The following is a 16,513-nucleotide window of genomic DNA, read 5'->3' on the forward strand; positions in this document are numbered from 1 at the left end:
ACAATTCAGATATCATGGAGCTACAGTCAGGATTACACAAGAATTGGCAGCTTCCACATTAAAGAACCAGATGACTTGGAATATGATATGCCAGAAGGCAAAACAGTTAGGATTACAATCAAGAGTCACCTACCCGGCAACATTGAATATAGTCTTTCAAGGAAAAAAAAAGATTTTTAACAAAATAGAGGACTTTGAAGCATTTCTAATTAAAAAACCAGAGCTGAATAAAAAATTTGACCTCCAAATATGACAGTCAAGGGAAACATAAAAAAGTAAAAAAGAAACAAGAAAGAGAAAACATAAGAAATTCAATAAGGTTAAGCAGTTTACATTTCTATATGGCAAGATAATATTTGTAACTCAACAAGTTTATTACTATAGGAGAAATTAGAAGGAGTATATGTAGACAGAGGGTGTGTATATAAGGTGACTTTGATGGGATGATACCCAAAAAAACAAAATGAAGAGGTGAGAAAGAAAATTGCATTGGAAAAAAGAAGGGGAAGATTGAATGGGGTAAATTACCCCACATAAAAAAGGCATGAAAGAACTATTATAATGGAGGGGAACATGGGGGTGGGGTGGGGTTGGCAAGCAAAGCTTCAACCTTACTCTCATCAAACTTGGCTCAGAGAGAATAACATATATACTTAGTTGGATATAGAAATCTATCTTACCCTAACAAGAAGTAAAAATGGATGGGCATAATAGAAGAGGGAACAGGGAGTGATAAAAGGGAGGGCATATTGGGAAGGTAATGATCAGAAGTAAAACATTTGTGAAGATGGAATGGGTTGGGGTATGAGGGAAAGAGAGGGATAAACAAGGGAAAAACAGCATGGAGGGAAATACACAGTTATCATAACTATAAATGTTAATGGGATGAAGTCACCCATAAAACAGAAGCAGGTAGCAGAATGGATTAAAAACAAAAATCCTATAATATGTTGTTTACAAGAAACGCATTTGAAGCAGAGAGATACACACAGGGCAAAGGTAAAGGGCTAGAGCAGAATCTATTATGCTTCAGTTAAAACAAAGAAAGCAGGTGTAGCAATTATGATCTCAGACAAAGCAAAAGCAAAAATAGATCTAATTAAAAAGAGATAAAAAAGGAAACTATATCTTGCTGAAATGTACCACAGACAATGAAGCCATATCAATATTAAACATATATGCACCAAATGGTATAGCATCAAAAATTTTGAAGGAGAAGTTGAATGAGTTACAGGAGGAAACAAATAATACAATTATACTAGTGGAGGACCTCAACTTTCTTCTCTCAGAACTAGATAAATCTAACCAAAAAATAAACAAATAAAAAGTTAAGGAAGTGAAAGAAATTCTGGAAAAGTTATATATGATAGATTTCTGGAGAAAATTGAATGGGAATAGAAGGGAACATACCTTTTCTCAGCAGTACCTGGCACCTACACAAAATTGACCACATCCTTTTCAGATCATAATACAATAAAAATTACATTCAATAATGGACAACAGAGAGATTAAAAATTAATTGGAAATTAAATAATCTAATCCTAAAAAACAAGTGAGTCAAATAACAAATCAGAGAAACAATGATTAATTTCATTAAAGAAAATGGCAACAATGAGATAACATACCAAAATTTATGGAATATAGACAAAGTGGTATTTAGGGGAAAATTTCCATCTCTAATTGCTTATATCAATAAAATAGAGAGAAAGCAGATGAATGAATTGGGCATGCAACTAAAAAAAATACAAAAAAGAACAAATTAAAAATCCCCAATTAAACACCAAATTGGAAATCCTGAAAATCAAAGGAGAGGTTAATAAAATTGAAAGTAAGAAAACCATTGAACTAATAAATAAAACTAGAAGCTGGTTTCATGGACAGCCCCCCCCCCCCAATAAAATAGATGAATCACTGGTTAATTTGATGGAAAAAAAGGAAAGAAGAAAACCAAATTACCAGTATCAAAAATGAAAGGGGTGAATTCGCCTTCAATGAAGAGGAAATTAAGACAATTGTTAAGAGCTATTTTGCTCAATTATATGCCAACAAATTTGAAAATCTAAATAAAGTGGATGAATACATACAAAAATATCCCAGATTAACACAGGAAGAAATAAAATACTTAAATAACCCAATCTTAGAAAAAGAAATTGAAAAAGCCATCAACGAACTTCCTAAGGAAAACTCCCCAGGACCAGATGGATTCACAAGCAATTAATCCCAATATTATATAAACTATTTGGAAAAATAAGCGAAGAGGTCCTACCAAATTCCTTTTATGATACAAATATGATGCTGATACCCAAACCAGGAAGAACCAAAACAGTGAAAGCAAATTATAGGCTATTTCCCTAACGAATATTGATGCAAAAATTTTAAATAAAATACTATCAAAGAGATTACAACAATATATCACAGGGATCATACACCATGACCAAGTGGAATTTATACTAGGATGCCGGGCTGGTTCCATATTGGGGAAACTATCAGCATAATTGACCATATCAATAACAAAACTAACAGAAATCATATGATTATCTCAATAGGTGCAGAAAAAGCCTCTGCAAAATACAGCACCCATTCCTATTAAAAACACTAGAGGGCATATGAATAAATGGAGTTCATTTTAAAATGATAAGTAATATTTATCTAAAATCATCAGCAAACATTATCTATAATGGGATAAGCTAGAAGACTTCCCAGTACAATCAGGGGTGATTGCCCTTTATCACCTCTATTATTTAATATTGTACTAGAAATGTTAGCTCTAGTAATAATAGAAAAAGAAATTAAAGGAATTAGAATAGGCAATAAAGAAACAAGACTATCACTCTTTGCAGATGATATGATGGTATACTTAGAAAATCCTAGAGAATCAACTAAAAAAGCACTCAAAATTATTAACAACTTTAGCAAAGTTGCAGGATACAAAATAAACCCACATAAATCTATATATTACCCACTAAATCCAGCACTAAGAGATAGAAATAGAAATTACATTTAAAATAATTGTAGACAATATAAAATACTTAGGAGTCTACCTGTCAAGACAAACCCAAGAACTATATGGACACATCTCTAAAACACATTTCACACAGATAAAACCAGATCTAAACAACTGTAAAAATATTAATTGCTCATGGGTAGGCTGAGCCAATATAACAAAAATGATAATTCTATCTAAATTAATCTATTTATTCAGTGCCATACCAATCAAACTATCAAAAATTATTTTATAGAGATAGAAAAGATAATAAAATTCATTTGGAAGAAAAAAACTCAAATATATCAAGGGAATCAAAGGAAAAAAAATGCAAAAGAAGGTGGTCTAGCTGTACCAGATCTCAAACTGTAATATAAAGTGGCAATCATCAAAACAATCTAGTACTAACTAAGAAATAGAGTAGTGGTTCAGTGAAATAGATTGTACAAATTACATTATAATAAATGAACATAGTAATCTAGTATATGATAAACCCAAAGATCCAAGGTTTCGGAACAAAAACTCATTATTTGACAAAAACTGCTGGGAAAGCTAGAAAACAGTATGCAGAAATGAGGTATAGAGCAACATGTCATACTGTTTACCAAGATTAGGTCAAAATGGGTATATGATTTACAGAAGAAGGGTGATACCATAAGCAAATTAAGAGAGCTTGGAATAGTTTATCTGTCGGATTTATGGATAAGGGAAAAATTTAGGACCAAAGGAGATATAGAGAGCATTACAAAATGTAAAATAGATAATTTTAATTACATAAAATTAAAAAGTTTTTGCACTAACAAAACAAATGCAACCAAAATTATAGGGAAAGCAGAAAACTGGGAAAAACTTTTTGTTTGCAACGAGTATCTCTGACAAAGGCCTCATTTGTCAAATATATAGAGGAGACACAAATCTTTGGAGGGTGGTTCCTGTCTGGAGTTGACTATAAAGGCAGTTGACTATAGAAGTTCTCCGAAAGCTTCCCCAGCATATAGATATCAGCTGCAGACCCCTCAGCATGGTTCAATTTGATCATGTGCTCTGGAGCTATTTCTACAGTGACTCATTAGGTTTCTGTTTGAATTTTTCATGCAAATACCCCATCTCCTAGGTGGAGAAGGCCTATCCACTCCCTGTTCTGTCAGGGCAGAGAATCACATTCCTCCTGAGAGCAGTAATGGGATAATTATGGTTTTTATTTTTATAACCAACTGGTGGGTGTTCCCAAGTCTCTCCATTACTTCTATTCTCATTTTCCTGTCTCATGGCTCTGATGTCAGCAGGAACCATATCCAATCGCTGGACTGGAGATCGTTAGGTGGGTTCCTGGGTATGGTCAGTCACTCTCTACCCCCATCAAGAGAGATCCCATCACTTGTGTGGCCACCAGCTCCATCAGCTGCCTCTGTATTTCCTTTGCATGGCACTGAAAAGCTGAGAGCTATCTGGCTGCTAAATGTAATGAACCAGTTTACTTTTAGCCTTAATATGCTGTAAGTCCATCTTCTGCAGGGAAGATGAATTTGTCAACTTTTTTTTACCCTACTGAGAAGTCTTCTCCTGCACCCGCTGAACTAGTTGTTCTGCATGAGCAGGAGACTACTCTCTGCTCCACGGAGAGCTCTCCCCATACGTAATTAGCTAGTCATAAAACAAACATTTATTCGACGCTTATTCTGTACTAAATGCTGGGATACAAAGAAAGACAAAAGATGGTGCTTAAGGAGCTCACACTAATGGAGGAAAGAACATGCAAACAACTGTGTACAAGCTATATATATATATGTGTATACATGTATATTAGAGATAATATAGGGAAAGGGATTGGCCTTAAGGGGGATCAGGAAAAGGCAGGGAGACCCACCAAGTTCTAAGTACAGTTTTCTTGCTTTTTAGGGAATAATTAATCTTTGCTGTGGGAAAATGATGGGAGTGGAATGGGATTTATCCTATCATATCAGGACAGCTGAGGACTGAACTTGGTTGAAGTAGACTTGGGTCAAAGTTAGGAATTTCTGCTTTTGGAGAGAACAGTAGAAAGCATACCTTCAGTTGAGGTATGACAGGATACCCGTGCTGTGGTTGAGAGCCATACCCTGGGACACTAGTGCAAAGTTACTGCTAGAGAGCCTGGGGGATTACAGGGAAATAAGATAGACAACATCCTCTGAATTCTGAGCCCCAGCCTCTCTGCCCCAGTGCTATAGGCTTTGGTATGGGGTGAAGGCAACACATAGAGGAGAAAGCACAGGGCCTGGTACAAAGTAAACCCTTAAGAAATGCTTATTGATTTGACAAAAAGAATAGCCAGAAGGATCATTGAATAAGCTTTTAAAATCTCTTCATTAGTAAAAATTACACTATCATGAGAGGAGAAAACTCTTCTAACTAGAATTATATAATCCTGGACTTTGGATATTAGTAATCTAATTTTATCTAATAATTGTATTTTTCCACTGGAATCTAAGACAATTTCAATGGTCTTCTTATAAGAAACCATTGCAAAAACCAACTACAGAAAGATAGAGATCTAATTCTTTGTTCCCGGACTCAAGGCATTTCAATTTATCATAATACGTCTCTATAATCCTAGACCAATCAACATTACTATAATTTAAAGTCATTGACCTTTTGACTACCAGAAGGGTAACTTTACTTAAATTTATGAATGAATGGAGAAAAGAGGAACATTTATTATTCCCTTCATTGTTAAGCTAGGCCAGAGCCAATCTCTTTAACAAGAACCTTGAAGCTGTAAAATTATTTTTTAATGTTTAGCATAAGAGCCTACATTGCTATATGATTTAAGGGAATAAAGTTACTCAAAGCCATTAAATCTCTTTTGGTAGAACATTTGGGTATTGTAAGAGGATTTCTATGTCTTGTGACTTATTTCACCCCTTAGTCAAGGTGAGAGAATTCTAGAAAAGATTATTTTTGGTTTGTTTCCTTTTCCTTTAAGTACAACCCAAAACATCAAATTTATCTGAGGACTAGCCTCACTGAAGTTGGGAGAGTTTAATGCTTAGGCTGGCTCTACAGGGTAATTAAATTTTTTTGGTAGAAAGTTTGTAGACTTTCTCAGGAATTGAGTACTTTTACTACCTTCATTGATGAAATTACAAAGCATGCAGAAGAGTTGAGTTTTTAAGGAAACCAGGGATTGCAAGAGAGGGAGGTGAATTAAGAGGAACAAAGACAACTAACTTCTGATTGATTTTCATCTTTGGGAGTACTTATCAAACTTTTACTAAGTGCTAGGTGGGCAACTGGGTGGTGCAATAGATAGAGCACTGGGCTTGGACTTGGGAAGATTCCTCTTTATGAGTTTAAGTCTGGCCTCAGACACTTACTAGCTGTGTGACCTTGGGCAAGTCATTTAAACTTATTTGCCTCAGTTTTCTCATCTGTAAAATGACCTGCAGAAGGAAATGGTAAACCACTCTAGCACCTTTGCCAAGAAAACTCCCAAAAGGGATCACAGAGAGTCGGGCATGAGTGAACAAGTGGCAGGCGCTGTGCTAAGTATTTTGGCTTGGGAAGTTGTAGGAATAGTGAGTGTAGAGGGAAGATGCCTAACTGTGTTGCCTTCTAGGCTAATATAAATCCTTATTTCCCAGTGTCCCTTTTCAAGGGAGAATTCATGGGGTACTGTGAAGGCTTTATTTGTTTACGGGCTCCCTGTACATCTTCTTTGCCTTCGGCAAGATAGCATAAAGGAAAGGGAACTGGGAGTAGGGAGTAGCTGGGTTCAGATCCCACCTTTGTCACTAACTGCCTCTTCAGAAGTTAAGTATTTTAACTTCTTTGGGCCTCAATTTCCTTATCTGCAAAATCAGATTTTTTTAATTTTTGAAGATAAAGGGATTATAGATTTAGAGCTTGAAGGCCACTTAGTCTAATTCATCAGGTAGGATTTGAATGGCCTATAAGTTTCCTTCTAGCATTAAACTTATGGTCCTATGAAAGAAAGGCTATCATCTACCTGATATGTATTTGTTAACATGATTGCTTTTATGGGAGATATAGAGACTCTGTTATCCACTTTTGTGGAAGCTACATATAAAAGCTATATTTGGAGATTTACTAAAGTCAATTGTGGTTGGGAACAATTAGCCAAAGGGAATGTAGTACTTAGGTGACAAAGTGGATGGTGTACTGGACCTTAAGATAGGAAGACCCAAACTCAAATCCTACCTCACACTAGTTGTGTGACCTTGGGCAAGTTGTATGACTTCTCCAAGCCCTTAGTTTCTTCACCTGTAAAATGAGGATAAGAATGACATCTACCTTACAGGATTGCTGGGAAGATAAAGTGGGCTTATATATGTAAACTACCTTGCAAATCTTAAAGCACTATATAAATGCTAACTATTACTGGGATCCATGTGAGCAGAGAGCCCTGGGCCACAAATTATATCTTGGTAGCTTGTCAGGAATACTTTCCTTCCTTGGAGGTAATGCTTGCTTCCTCCCATTTATCTTTTTAATTGGCTATTAGTCATTTGTTTGACTTTTATTAGTTTTTTTTCTTTCCCTTTGTGTGTTGTAGTTTAGAGTGAGGCTTGAAAGCACCAAGGTAAACTGGAAACAGTCCACAAACCTGGATAAACTTTTGTTTATTTAAACAAACCTTTGTTAAACTTTGTTTGTGGAAGTGGTATGAATATATATGTTTGGAGACCTACTCAAATAGACACTTTTTTTGTGAGCATTGAAGAACTCAGCCTCAGCAACCTCAGACACTGGGAGGAACAATTAAAGAATGAACTAACTGTTGGAGCTTTCTCATGTTTTCAGAGAGCTATGTAGAATTAGGGATATGGATCAAATGCCCCAGACACCCTGCCCCTTCCCCGCCTTATAATTTTTTTTTGAGACATTAATTATTTAAGAGGTTAGGAGGGAGAGTATAAAGAGTATGATCACGGTAGTTTTCAAATTATCCTTTTGAGTTCAGGTTTATTTTTCCGATGTGAGCGAGCACTTGAATTCCAGTGGGCTGCCCTACCCACTGAAAAGCAATTTCTATTGTCTTAACTAGGTGCCAATCAGCATGTTCACACTGTTTACAGGGAAGGTGCTTCTCTTACCCCAAACAGTGAATAGGTCTTGTAAAACTGTCTAGTTGTTTAGGGGAGTTCCCATGACTAACCCCTTTTCTTGAGGGCTCATTTGGTGTTTAGCAATTTGTCAGGCAACTTGGGGAATGAGAAAAATACAAAGGAAGGAGACGGAGTCTCTCTTTCCAAGGATTTTACATTTTTATCTAGTATGTAGGACAAAATCCTTATGTGTGACTGCTTCCACCTTCTAGTATCTTGTTCTTGAGTCCGAGGGACTAGTTAGCAAAGCATTCATTCACTAATGCCGAAATATGGCTAATGATGTTTTTCTTTTGATAATACGTGAAACAACAGGCAAAAATGTTCCTGAAGTAAGAAGTTGAGCATCAGAGCACGGTATGACCATCATACCAACCCACCACTTCTGTTCTCTTACCTTTTAGGTTTTTGTCCAAAATATCAGCTAACCCAAAGGGAATAGAAACACGTGAACTCGGCGGTGATTCTGCAATGGGAATGCAAAAAATTACTCAGATGTTCATTGGGAGTTACATGACCTGCAGCAAAACATACTACCTAGTGATTACCATTCTTTTGCTTCCTTACTATCGGGTACTGACCTTCCGAGCACCCCCTGTTGTCCCAAACCTTCCTTTTATCATGGGTTGGAATGCTCCCACTGAAATCTGTGCTAAGAAATTTAAGTTACCATTGGATCTAAGCCTCTTTTCCTTTGTTGGAAGCACTCTAAAGACAGTTACAAATCAGAATATCACTATGTTTTACCAGGACAGGCTTGGCTACTATCCTTATATACATGAAAAAACAGGTAAAGCTTTGAATGAAGGGATCCCTCAGTTGGCTTCTTTAAAGAAGCATCTAGACAAAGCAAAGAAAGACATCCTCTACTACATTCCAGCAGAAGATACATTTGGTTTGGTGATTATCGACTGGGAAAACTGGAGGCCTAATTGGGTAAGGAACTGGAAACCAAAAAACATTTACCAGATCCTGTCTGTTGAGCTGATTCATCAACTAAATATAAAATTAAAAGACACCGAGGCCTGGCAGGCTGCCAAAAAAGATTTTGAAAAGGCAGCAAGGACTTTTATGCAAGAGACTTTAAGATTGGGGAAATCCCTGAGGCCAAATCACTTATGGGGCTATTACCTTTTCCCTGATTGTTATAACTATAACTTCAAAAGCCCCAGTTACAATGGAAGTTGTTTTGATGTAGAAAAAGAAAGAAACAATGATCTATATTGGTTATGGAAAGAGAGCACTGCTCTTTTCCCATCTATCTATATATCCAAGAAGCTAAAGTATTCTTATAAGACTCAATTCTTTGTGCGTAATCGTATTAAGGAAGCCATTCGTGTTTCTCAAGTGATGCGATTCAAGAAACCTCTTCCGATTTTTGTATATGCACGTCCAGTTTTTACTGATGCCACATCTCAATATCTTTCTGAGGTGAGTAAACCACGATAAGCGCCAGACTGGTGGTGATAGTGCTTAAAATCTATTTTAGAAGACAGCTAAACTCAGCATTTGAAATGAATCTTAGAAAAAAGAGTTCAGGAATTTTTAGACTTTGAGGATGTGTGCAGTTTTTTTAGTGATATTATTTGGCAGGGAGGGAAAAATGTATGTTTTAAAAGTTTTGTTTAATGTCATTAGAGAGATCTTTGTAACTTTGTTAAATAAGCAATTATGGAAAAATATGCCAACACATATGCATGTATGAATATACAGGGCAGGCCTCCAATGAATGGAAGTAATTGTATAGTAAAATATGTGAAGAATGAGTTTGCAAAAGCTCTTTTTTTTTTTTTTTTGCAAAAACTGATAAACGTGAAATTATTGAGACAGATTGTTGTCAGTAATGATTATAACAAAATCACAGTTTGCTCATGACAATCTTATGATCTTTTTGGTGGAAGTGGCAGAAAATGCTACATTTATTTAACAAATATTTCTTAAGTACCTACTAAGTGCAAGGTGATATTGATTAGTGGAAAGAGTGATGGACAGGACCTGAGTTTGAATCCTGGCTCTCCTACTTCACTATGTGGATGACCAGGGCTAAGTCACTAATCTCTCTGAGCCACATTTCTTCATCTATAAAATGAAGGTGTTGGATTAAAAGACCAGAATGGTCATGTTCAGATCAATATCTAGTATCCTATGGCCTAATGAAAAACAATTACAACAGAAAGTACAAGAGTACTTAATATAATTATGATGTCAATATACTAAGGTCTGTTTCTGCTGTTCTATGTACAATATTTTTGCTTTACTCAACTTATCCCAATATTAATGTTTTCAGGATGACCTTGTAAATACTATTGGAGAGTCTGTTGCCTTGGGTGTCTCTGGAATAATAATGTGGGGAAGCCTCAATTTAACACAAAACAAGGTAAATTGAATTGGTCAAGAGTGGTTAATTATTATTGTGAAGGGCATACAACAGAACTCTTTGAATATAAGCTAAGTTCTCTATCTCTATGTCGGAGATTCTTAAGCTGGTATAATTACATTAAACTTTTTTTTGATAACTATTTCAATATAATTGGTTTTCCCTGTAATCCTATGTATTTTATTTTATGCATTTCAAAGCCTTACTCTAAGCAGGAGTCTATAGAGTTCACCAGATAGCCAAAGGAGTCTGTAACACAAAAAGGTTGTAAGAAAAGAAAAACATTTTTCTTTTTTTTCCCATTAAACATATTTTCATATTAGTCATATTGTAAAGAAGAATTTGAACCAACAAGAGGAACCATAACAAAGAAGAAACAAAACAAAACAGAAGAGAGAAAAAAAAGAGCAAATAGTATGCTTCGATTTGCATTCAAACTCCATAGTTCTTTTTTTAATTAATTTATTTTGATTTATCAACAATCACTTCCGTAAGCTTTTGAGTTTTGAATTTTTCTCCCGCTCCCTCCCTGCCTTCCACCCCAAGATGGCTCACATTCTGATATAGGCTATACATACACAATCCTATTAAACATGTTTTCACATTAGTCATGTTGTAAGGAAGAATTAGAACCAATAGGAGGAACCACAAGAAAGAGAAAAAACAAAACAGAAGAAAAAAATAGCAAATAATAGGCTTTGATTTACATTCAAACTCCATAGCTCTTTCTTTGGTTGTGGATAGCATTTTCCATCATGATACTTTTGGAAATGTCTTAGATCCTTTCATTGCCGAGAAGAACTAGGTCTATCAAAGTTAGTCATCGCGCAACATGGCTGTTACTGTGTACAACATTTTCCTGGTTCTGCTCACTTCACTCAGCATCAGTCCATACAAGTCTTTCCAGGTTTTTCTGAAGTCTGCTTGCTCATCATTTCTTATAGCACAATAGTATTCCATTACATTCATATACTACAACTTGTACATTCATTCCCCAATTGATGGGGTCATCCTCTCAATTTCCAATTCTTTGCCTCCACAAAAAGAGCTGCTATAAATATTTTTGTACATATGGGTCCTTTTCCCATTTGTATGATCTCTTTGGGATATAGCCCTAGAAGTGCTATTGCTGGGTCAAAGGCTATGCACATTTTTATGGTACTTTGGGCAGTAAAACATTTTTCAAGGAGTTATTTTGCTCACTTCCACAATGATTGAGGAGAATTTTTATTCTAAGAATTAAAGTTGCAACTCTTTTGTAGAACATTTTCTACTTTTCCTCAATAGTATAAGTTCTATATATCTCTGATTTCAAAGTATCACAAGACCTCTCCCCAATATCATTTGCTCTCATTGTGTCTGTACTTTTATCTTTCACCAGATCACCTCTTCTGTTCTCTTTTTCCTATCTCTTCCAAGGCCTTTATTCTATAATCCTGTCATTTGAAAGTACTAAAATTATATTGCAACTGCATGTAAATGTTAATGTGTGAAGGAACTCATCTAAGCTTCACTGATAGGCCAGGATTTCTTAATGGGATAAGGAGACTTGAGTGCCTCAGTGATAAGGACAAAGGAGTTATATGCATGTAACTAGAAAAGAGGTAGGGCAAAATATTTATTTTTCCTCATTGATCATGAGAACAAAAGGAAAAGTAGGGCTGTAGAAGCACTTGTTACCATATAATTGCTCTCCAGGGAATTAGATGAACTTGATATGTCATTTATCAAGTGTCTCATTTAGCTATCCAAGCATTCAACCAATCAATCAACTAGCAAACTAGCATTGGCCAAGCTCCTACTAATGAACCACAAACTGTGAAGAGTGAGTAGACTGGGTCTGTTTGGTTCCCAAAGGCAGAACTAGGGTTGGGTAGAAGTTGCAGAGAGATGGCTTAAGTTTGTTTCAAGGAGATACTAACAATTAGAGCTGTTTAAAAATTTATTGTGCTGCCTTGGAAAGTAGTGGCTTTCTGCCTGCTGGAATTATTCTAACAGAAGCTAGGTGAACCCTTGTCAGTGATGTTGAGGAGTAGATTTTTGCTCAGTTATGAGTTGGACTCCGTGACCTCTGAGGTCCTGTCAATCTCTGATACTTTGTGCTTTTGTAAAATTCAGTAATTTTGTAGCTAAACTCTTAACATCTCTCCTTTTAAAAATGTAATTTATTTTTATCTCCAACTTAAATGTTAAAATGAGCATTTCCATATACATAGTAGACTAGAAAACTAGGATTGTACATAAAAGCAATTGTTTTCTTTATATTTACAAAATAAATTCAACATAGGTTTCAAACTTACAAGGCTGTTCTATTTGCTTGTGATTCCTTCTGATCTTCCTTTGTTCTCTTCTGTGCATTTTTTTTAAAAAGGCAGCTTAATCATAGTTTCTTCTTTAAATCCTTTGATTGTAATTAGAAGCAATTAACCAACAAATTTTATTGAATACCTATTATATACAGCACTGAGTTTAAGTGTTGTGATGGCCAGAGAGAAATAGAATATAATCCATATCCTTTAGAAAATTGAATTCCAGTAGAGGAAAAAGATGTGAAAAATTAGATAACAATGCAAAAAAAAAAAAACAAACAAACCAAAAGCCCGATGTCAATACAATATACAATGTCAGAAAGCTTAGAACAGGAAATGCTAAGAAGTTTCTAAGATATCCCAGTGGGCAAGTATAATCAGGCAAGAAAAGGTACGGCTTTGAACTGTGCCTTAAAAGATTGAGTAGGACCTGAATAGGTAAAGAGAACAGTATGGGAGTTTCAGAAAGGGTAGAGGTGTAACAAAATGTATGGAGGTGAAAAATACATGAAGTGTCTTTTAGAGATAGCAAGAAGGCCAGTTAAATTAGAAAGGAGACTTTAGGAAGGTCATTAGGTGTTTGACTAACAAACACCTTTGTAACAGGAAGGATACTTTTGGGAATTAACCATTGGTATGCCAGAAGCCTCTGTAGTCTCTCTTCAGGCATGCCTCACCATTAATAGTGAGGAGGAAAGTACTATATTGGTATAGAGAAGATTGACAATTTGCCAAGAGCCAGGTTCTTACTGCTTTCGTGAGCACCCTACCTCATCCAATTTCTCCAATGGAAGCCAAAGTATAGGGAGAGTTATTTCTATTGACTAGAGAAATCTGAGAAGAAAGGAAGTCGAAGGCTAGATTTAAAGTGAGTATTTTAGGAGGTCTCTTGATCTCCTTTTCCCTTTTGCTATATCATGACAGGCAGATCACAGACTAATAGATGTAGAGCTAGAGGGATTTGAAAAGTTTTCTACTTTAACTGCTTCATTTTAGTTGAGGAACTGAGGCCCAGAGAGGTTCAGTCATTTGCCTGAGGTCACACAGCTGATAAGTATCAGAAATGGGATTCAGACTCAAGTCTTATGACTCAAAGTTCAACAATATGCCCTCTTATATGTCTACTATTGGAACAAGATGATTTGGTAATTCATCAGTAGCTATTGATCATGAGGAGAAAAGGCTTCTGTCACTCATGCTATACCAGTAAGTTTGAGGTGCAGCTATGTTTCCAATTTTGAGATAAATCACTAGGACTGTCATTCATATTTTACCATCTAGGACTATGTACCTCTCTCATATAAACTGTACTCATTGACCCTCTTTATTTACCATCTAGAGAACTGTCTTGTCCCTCCAAAGCTGCTTAAACTTGTTAGAAAAATTTCATGGAAATTCTTTGCTTATACCATTTCACTGATACATTTGCAGACATTAGGTTTAGGCTTCAACTTGGCTAATGGTTCAGAGATTCAGGAAATTGCACAAAGAATGTCCATGTGACTTTATTAGAAGTAACTTAATAAACTTGTTTGTAAGAATCAGTCAGTCAATAAATACTTGTTAAGTACCTGCTATGTGCCAGGCTTTGTGCTAAGCTCTAGGGATACAAATATAAATAAAAACGATAGTACCTACTCTCCAGGAGCTTACAATCTAATGGGACAAGACAGTAGACAAAAGGAAATAATGATGTAGCAGGTGGGAGGGGGAAGCAAACAAGGTACCCAGAATGAGGGCACGATGGACAAGTCCAAAGGAGTCCAAAAGCACTGGTAGCTAGTGGGAAACGGGGAGAAGACTGTCTGGACCTTCTTAAATGGAGGTTTTAGAGTGCATGGTTCTACTCTAGTCAAAGGATTTAATCAGAGGGGAAGAAGCACTGATGAATTTTGCAACATAATGAGATTTCCCATTGATGTGGTTCCTGGGGGCAAGAAGGTATGATTGAGAAGTTTGAATACAGCTGGGGGGAAATGGGGTAAAATTATTTCAAGCATTTTCTGTTCCTAACTGTATCCTCTTCTTTTCTTATAAAGCAAGAAATTTTCAGTTTTCTGATTTTGCTTTAGAAGTTTATTTTTGATCTCTAACCAAAGTACTCCTGAAATTAATCGTCCTATCACATTTTGACTTTTTCTATCCTATTTTTTTTCACAGAAAACGTGCATGGTCTTAGACAATTACATGATGACTACACTGAACCCTTACATTATCAATGTCACTCTTGCAGCCAAAATGTGCAGCCAGGCCCTTTGCCAGGAGCAAGGAGTTTGCATTAGAAAACACTGGAATTCTAGTGACTACCTTCATCTGAACCCAAAGAGATTCATCATTCAAACTCGGAAGGACAGAAGATATGTGATTTATGGAAAGCCCAACCTTCAGGATCTACAGGAATTTTCAGAAAAATTTTATTGCAACTGCTACGCAGGCTCCAATTGTAAAACAAAAGTCACTGTACAAAATGTTCGTGATGTCAAGGTGTGCATTTCAGAAGATATTTGTATTGAAGCCTATTTAGATTCAAAACCAATCGGCCATACATCCAGGTCCCTAAAGTGGAGACGAGTTATTGTTGCCCCTCAGAACTTTCTTTCCCTGGACCCTACTGGCATAGAAGATCAGCTGATTTCTACCATAGCATTCGATGGATATGGCATAGGTAATGGTGATAGTTCAAACAATGGCAGTGATAGTATTGAGACTACTCTTACCGAATATATTTTTGGAATGAACTATTTAGCTGAAGGCACCCATGCAGACACTGAAAATGGTATGCCTAATTCTTCCTTTCAACAGACACCTGGTTTATATCAACCAAAACCTGAAAACAATTTGATAAATACGATTTACTCAAGGTCTTGTTCAGTGTTTATGAACTTTTGTACTTATAAGCTTTTTATTTTTCTAACTGTTGAATTGTTTTTGTCAACTTTTGTTTTTATGGACATGTAATGCATGCCAACAGTTTTTTTGATGTGTGAATCAATCCCCATGATAGCTTTATTACAGCTATAATCATATATTTTTTTAAATGGAGAGAGTGACTTTAGAAATCATTTGTCTGGGGCAGCTAGGTGGCACAGTGGATAGAGTCCTGGCCCTGGAGTGAGGAGGACCTGAGTTCAAATCAGGCCTCAGACACTTGACACCTACTAGCTGTGTGACCCTGGGCAAGTCACTTAACGCCATTGCCTAGTCAAAAACAAAAACAAAAAAACAAACAAACCAGAAATAATTTGTCTGAATGCTCATTTGTAAAACTATTTATGGCTGAAGCAAAAGCCTTGCCTACCAGCAAATGAGAACCCTAAAATATAAATTTATCTCAACAGTTGGACCAACTATAATACATACAAATTCCTTGTTTACAGAGAAAATATTTTTGAATTTCAAAGTTGAATTTCTTTTTCTGTTACATACTTTAACCTTATTAAGAGAGCTAATTTTGTTTTTAAAATTACTGTTATGCTCCAACAAGAGCTTTAGAATGTAAATTTCTAGAGGTTCCACTTCTACAAAATGTAACCCACAAATGAGAAGAACCTTGTTCCTAATTCAAATAGAGGAGTTGGTAGCTTATGAGTGCCTGGGCAAGTGCCAATAGCTTTTGATACCCTCATTTTTTTTTCCTTTTGGTACCCATGTGAAAATTAACATGTGAATAAAGCCAGGTTACTTCACATTGTTGTCTTTTCACTAAATTATAATTTGTAATAAAGTATTTTTTAAA

General features: G+C 35.9%; 1 protein-coding gene across 3 annotated transcripts in view; it reads left to right on the forward strand.

Annotated features, from left to right (window-relative positions):
• SPAM1 (sperm adhesion molecule 1) overlaps positions 1–15,865 on the forward strand; it is a 64,906-nt gene extending 49,041 nt beyond the window's left edge. For all 3 annotated transcript variants that reach the window (XM_027840191.1, XM_027840192.1, XM_027840193.1), the window contains 3 exons: positions 8,496–9,522; positions 10,379–10,468; positions 14,938–15,865. In XM_027840191.1, the coding sequence (XP_027695992.1) occupies positions 8,496–9,522; positions 10,379–10,468; positions 14,938–15,735 (1,915 nt within the window). In that variant the 3' untranslated portion in view covers positions 15,736–15,865. The remainder of the gene's footprint in view (positions 1–8,495; positions 9,523–10,378; positions 10,469–14,937) is intronic.
• The last annotated feature ends 648 nt before the right edge of the window (positions 15,866–16,513 follow it).

This window comes from Vombatus ursinus, unplaced genomic scaffold, assembly GCF_900497805.2.
Source record: "Vombatus ursinus unplaced genomic scaffold, bare-nosed wombat genome assembly UNPS02014839.1, whole genome shotgun sequence".
Lineage (NCBI taxonomy): Eukaryota > Metazoa > Chordata > Mammalia > Diprotodontia > Vombatidae > Vombatus > Vombatus ursinus.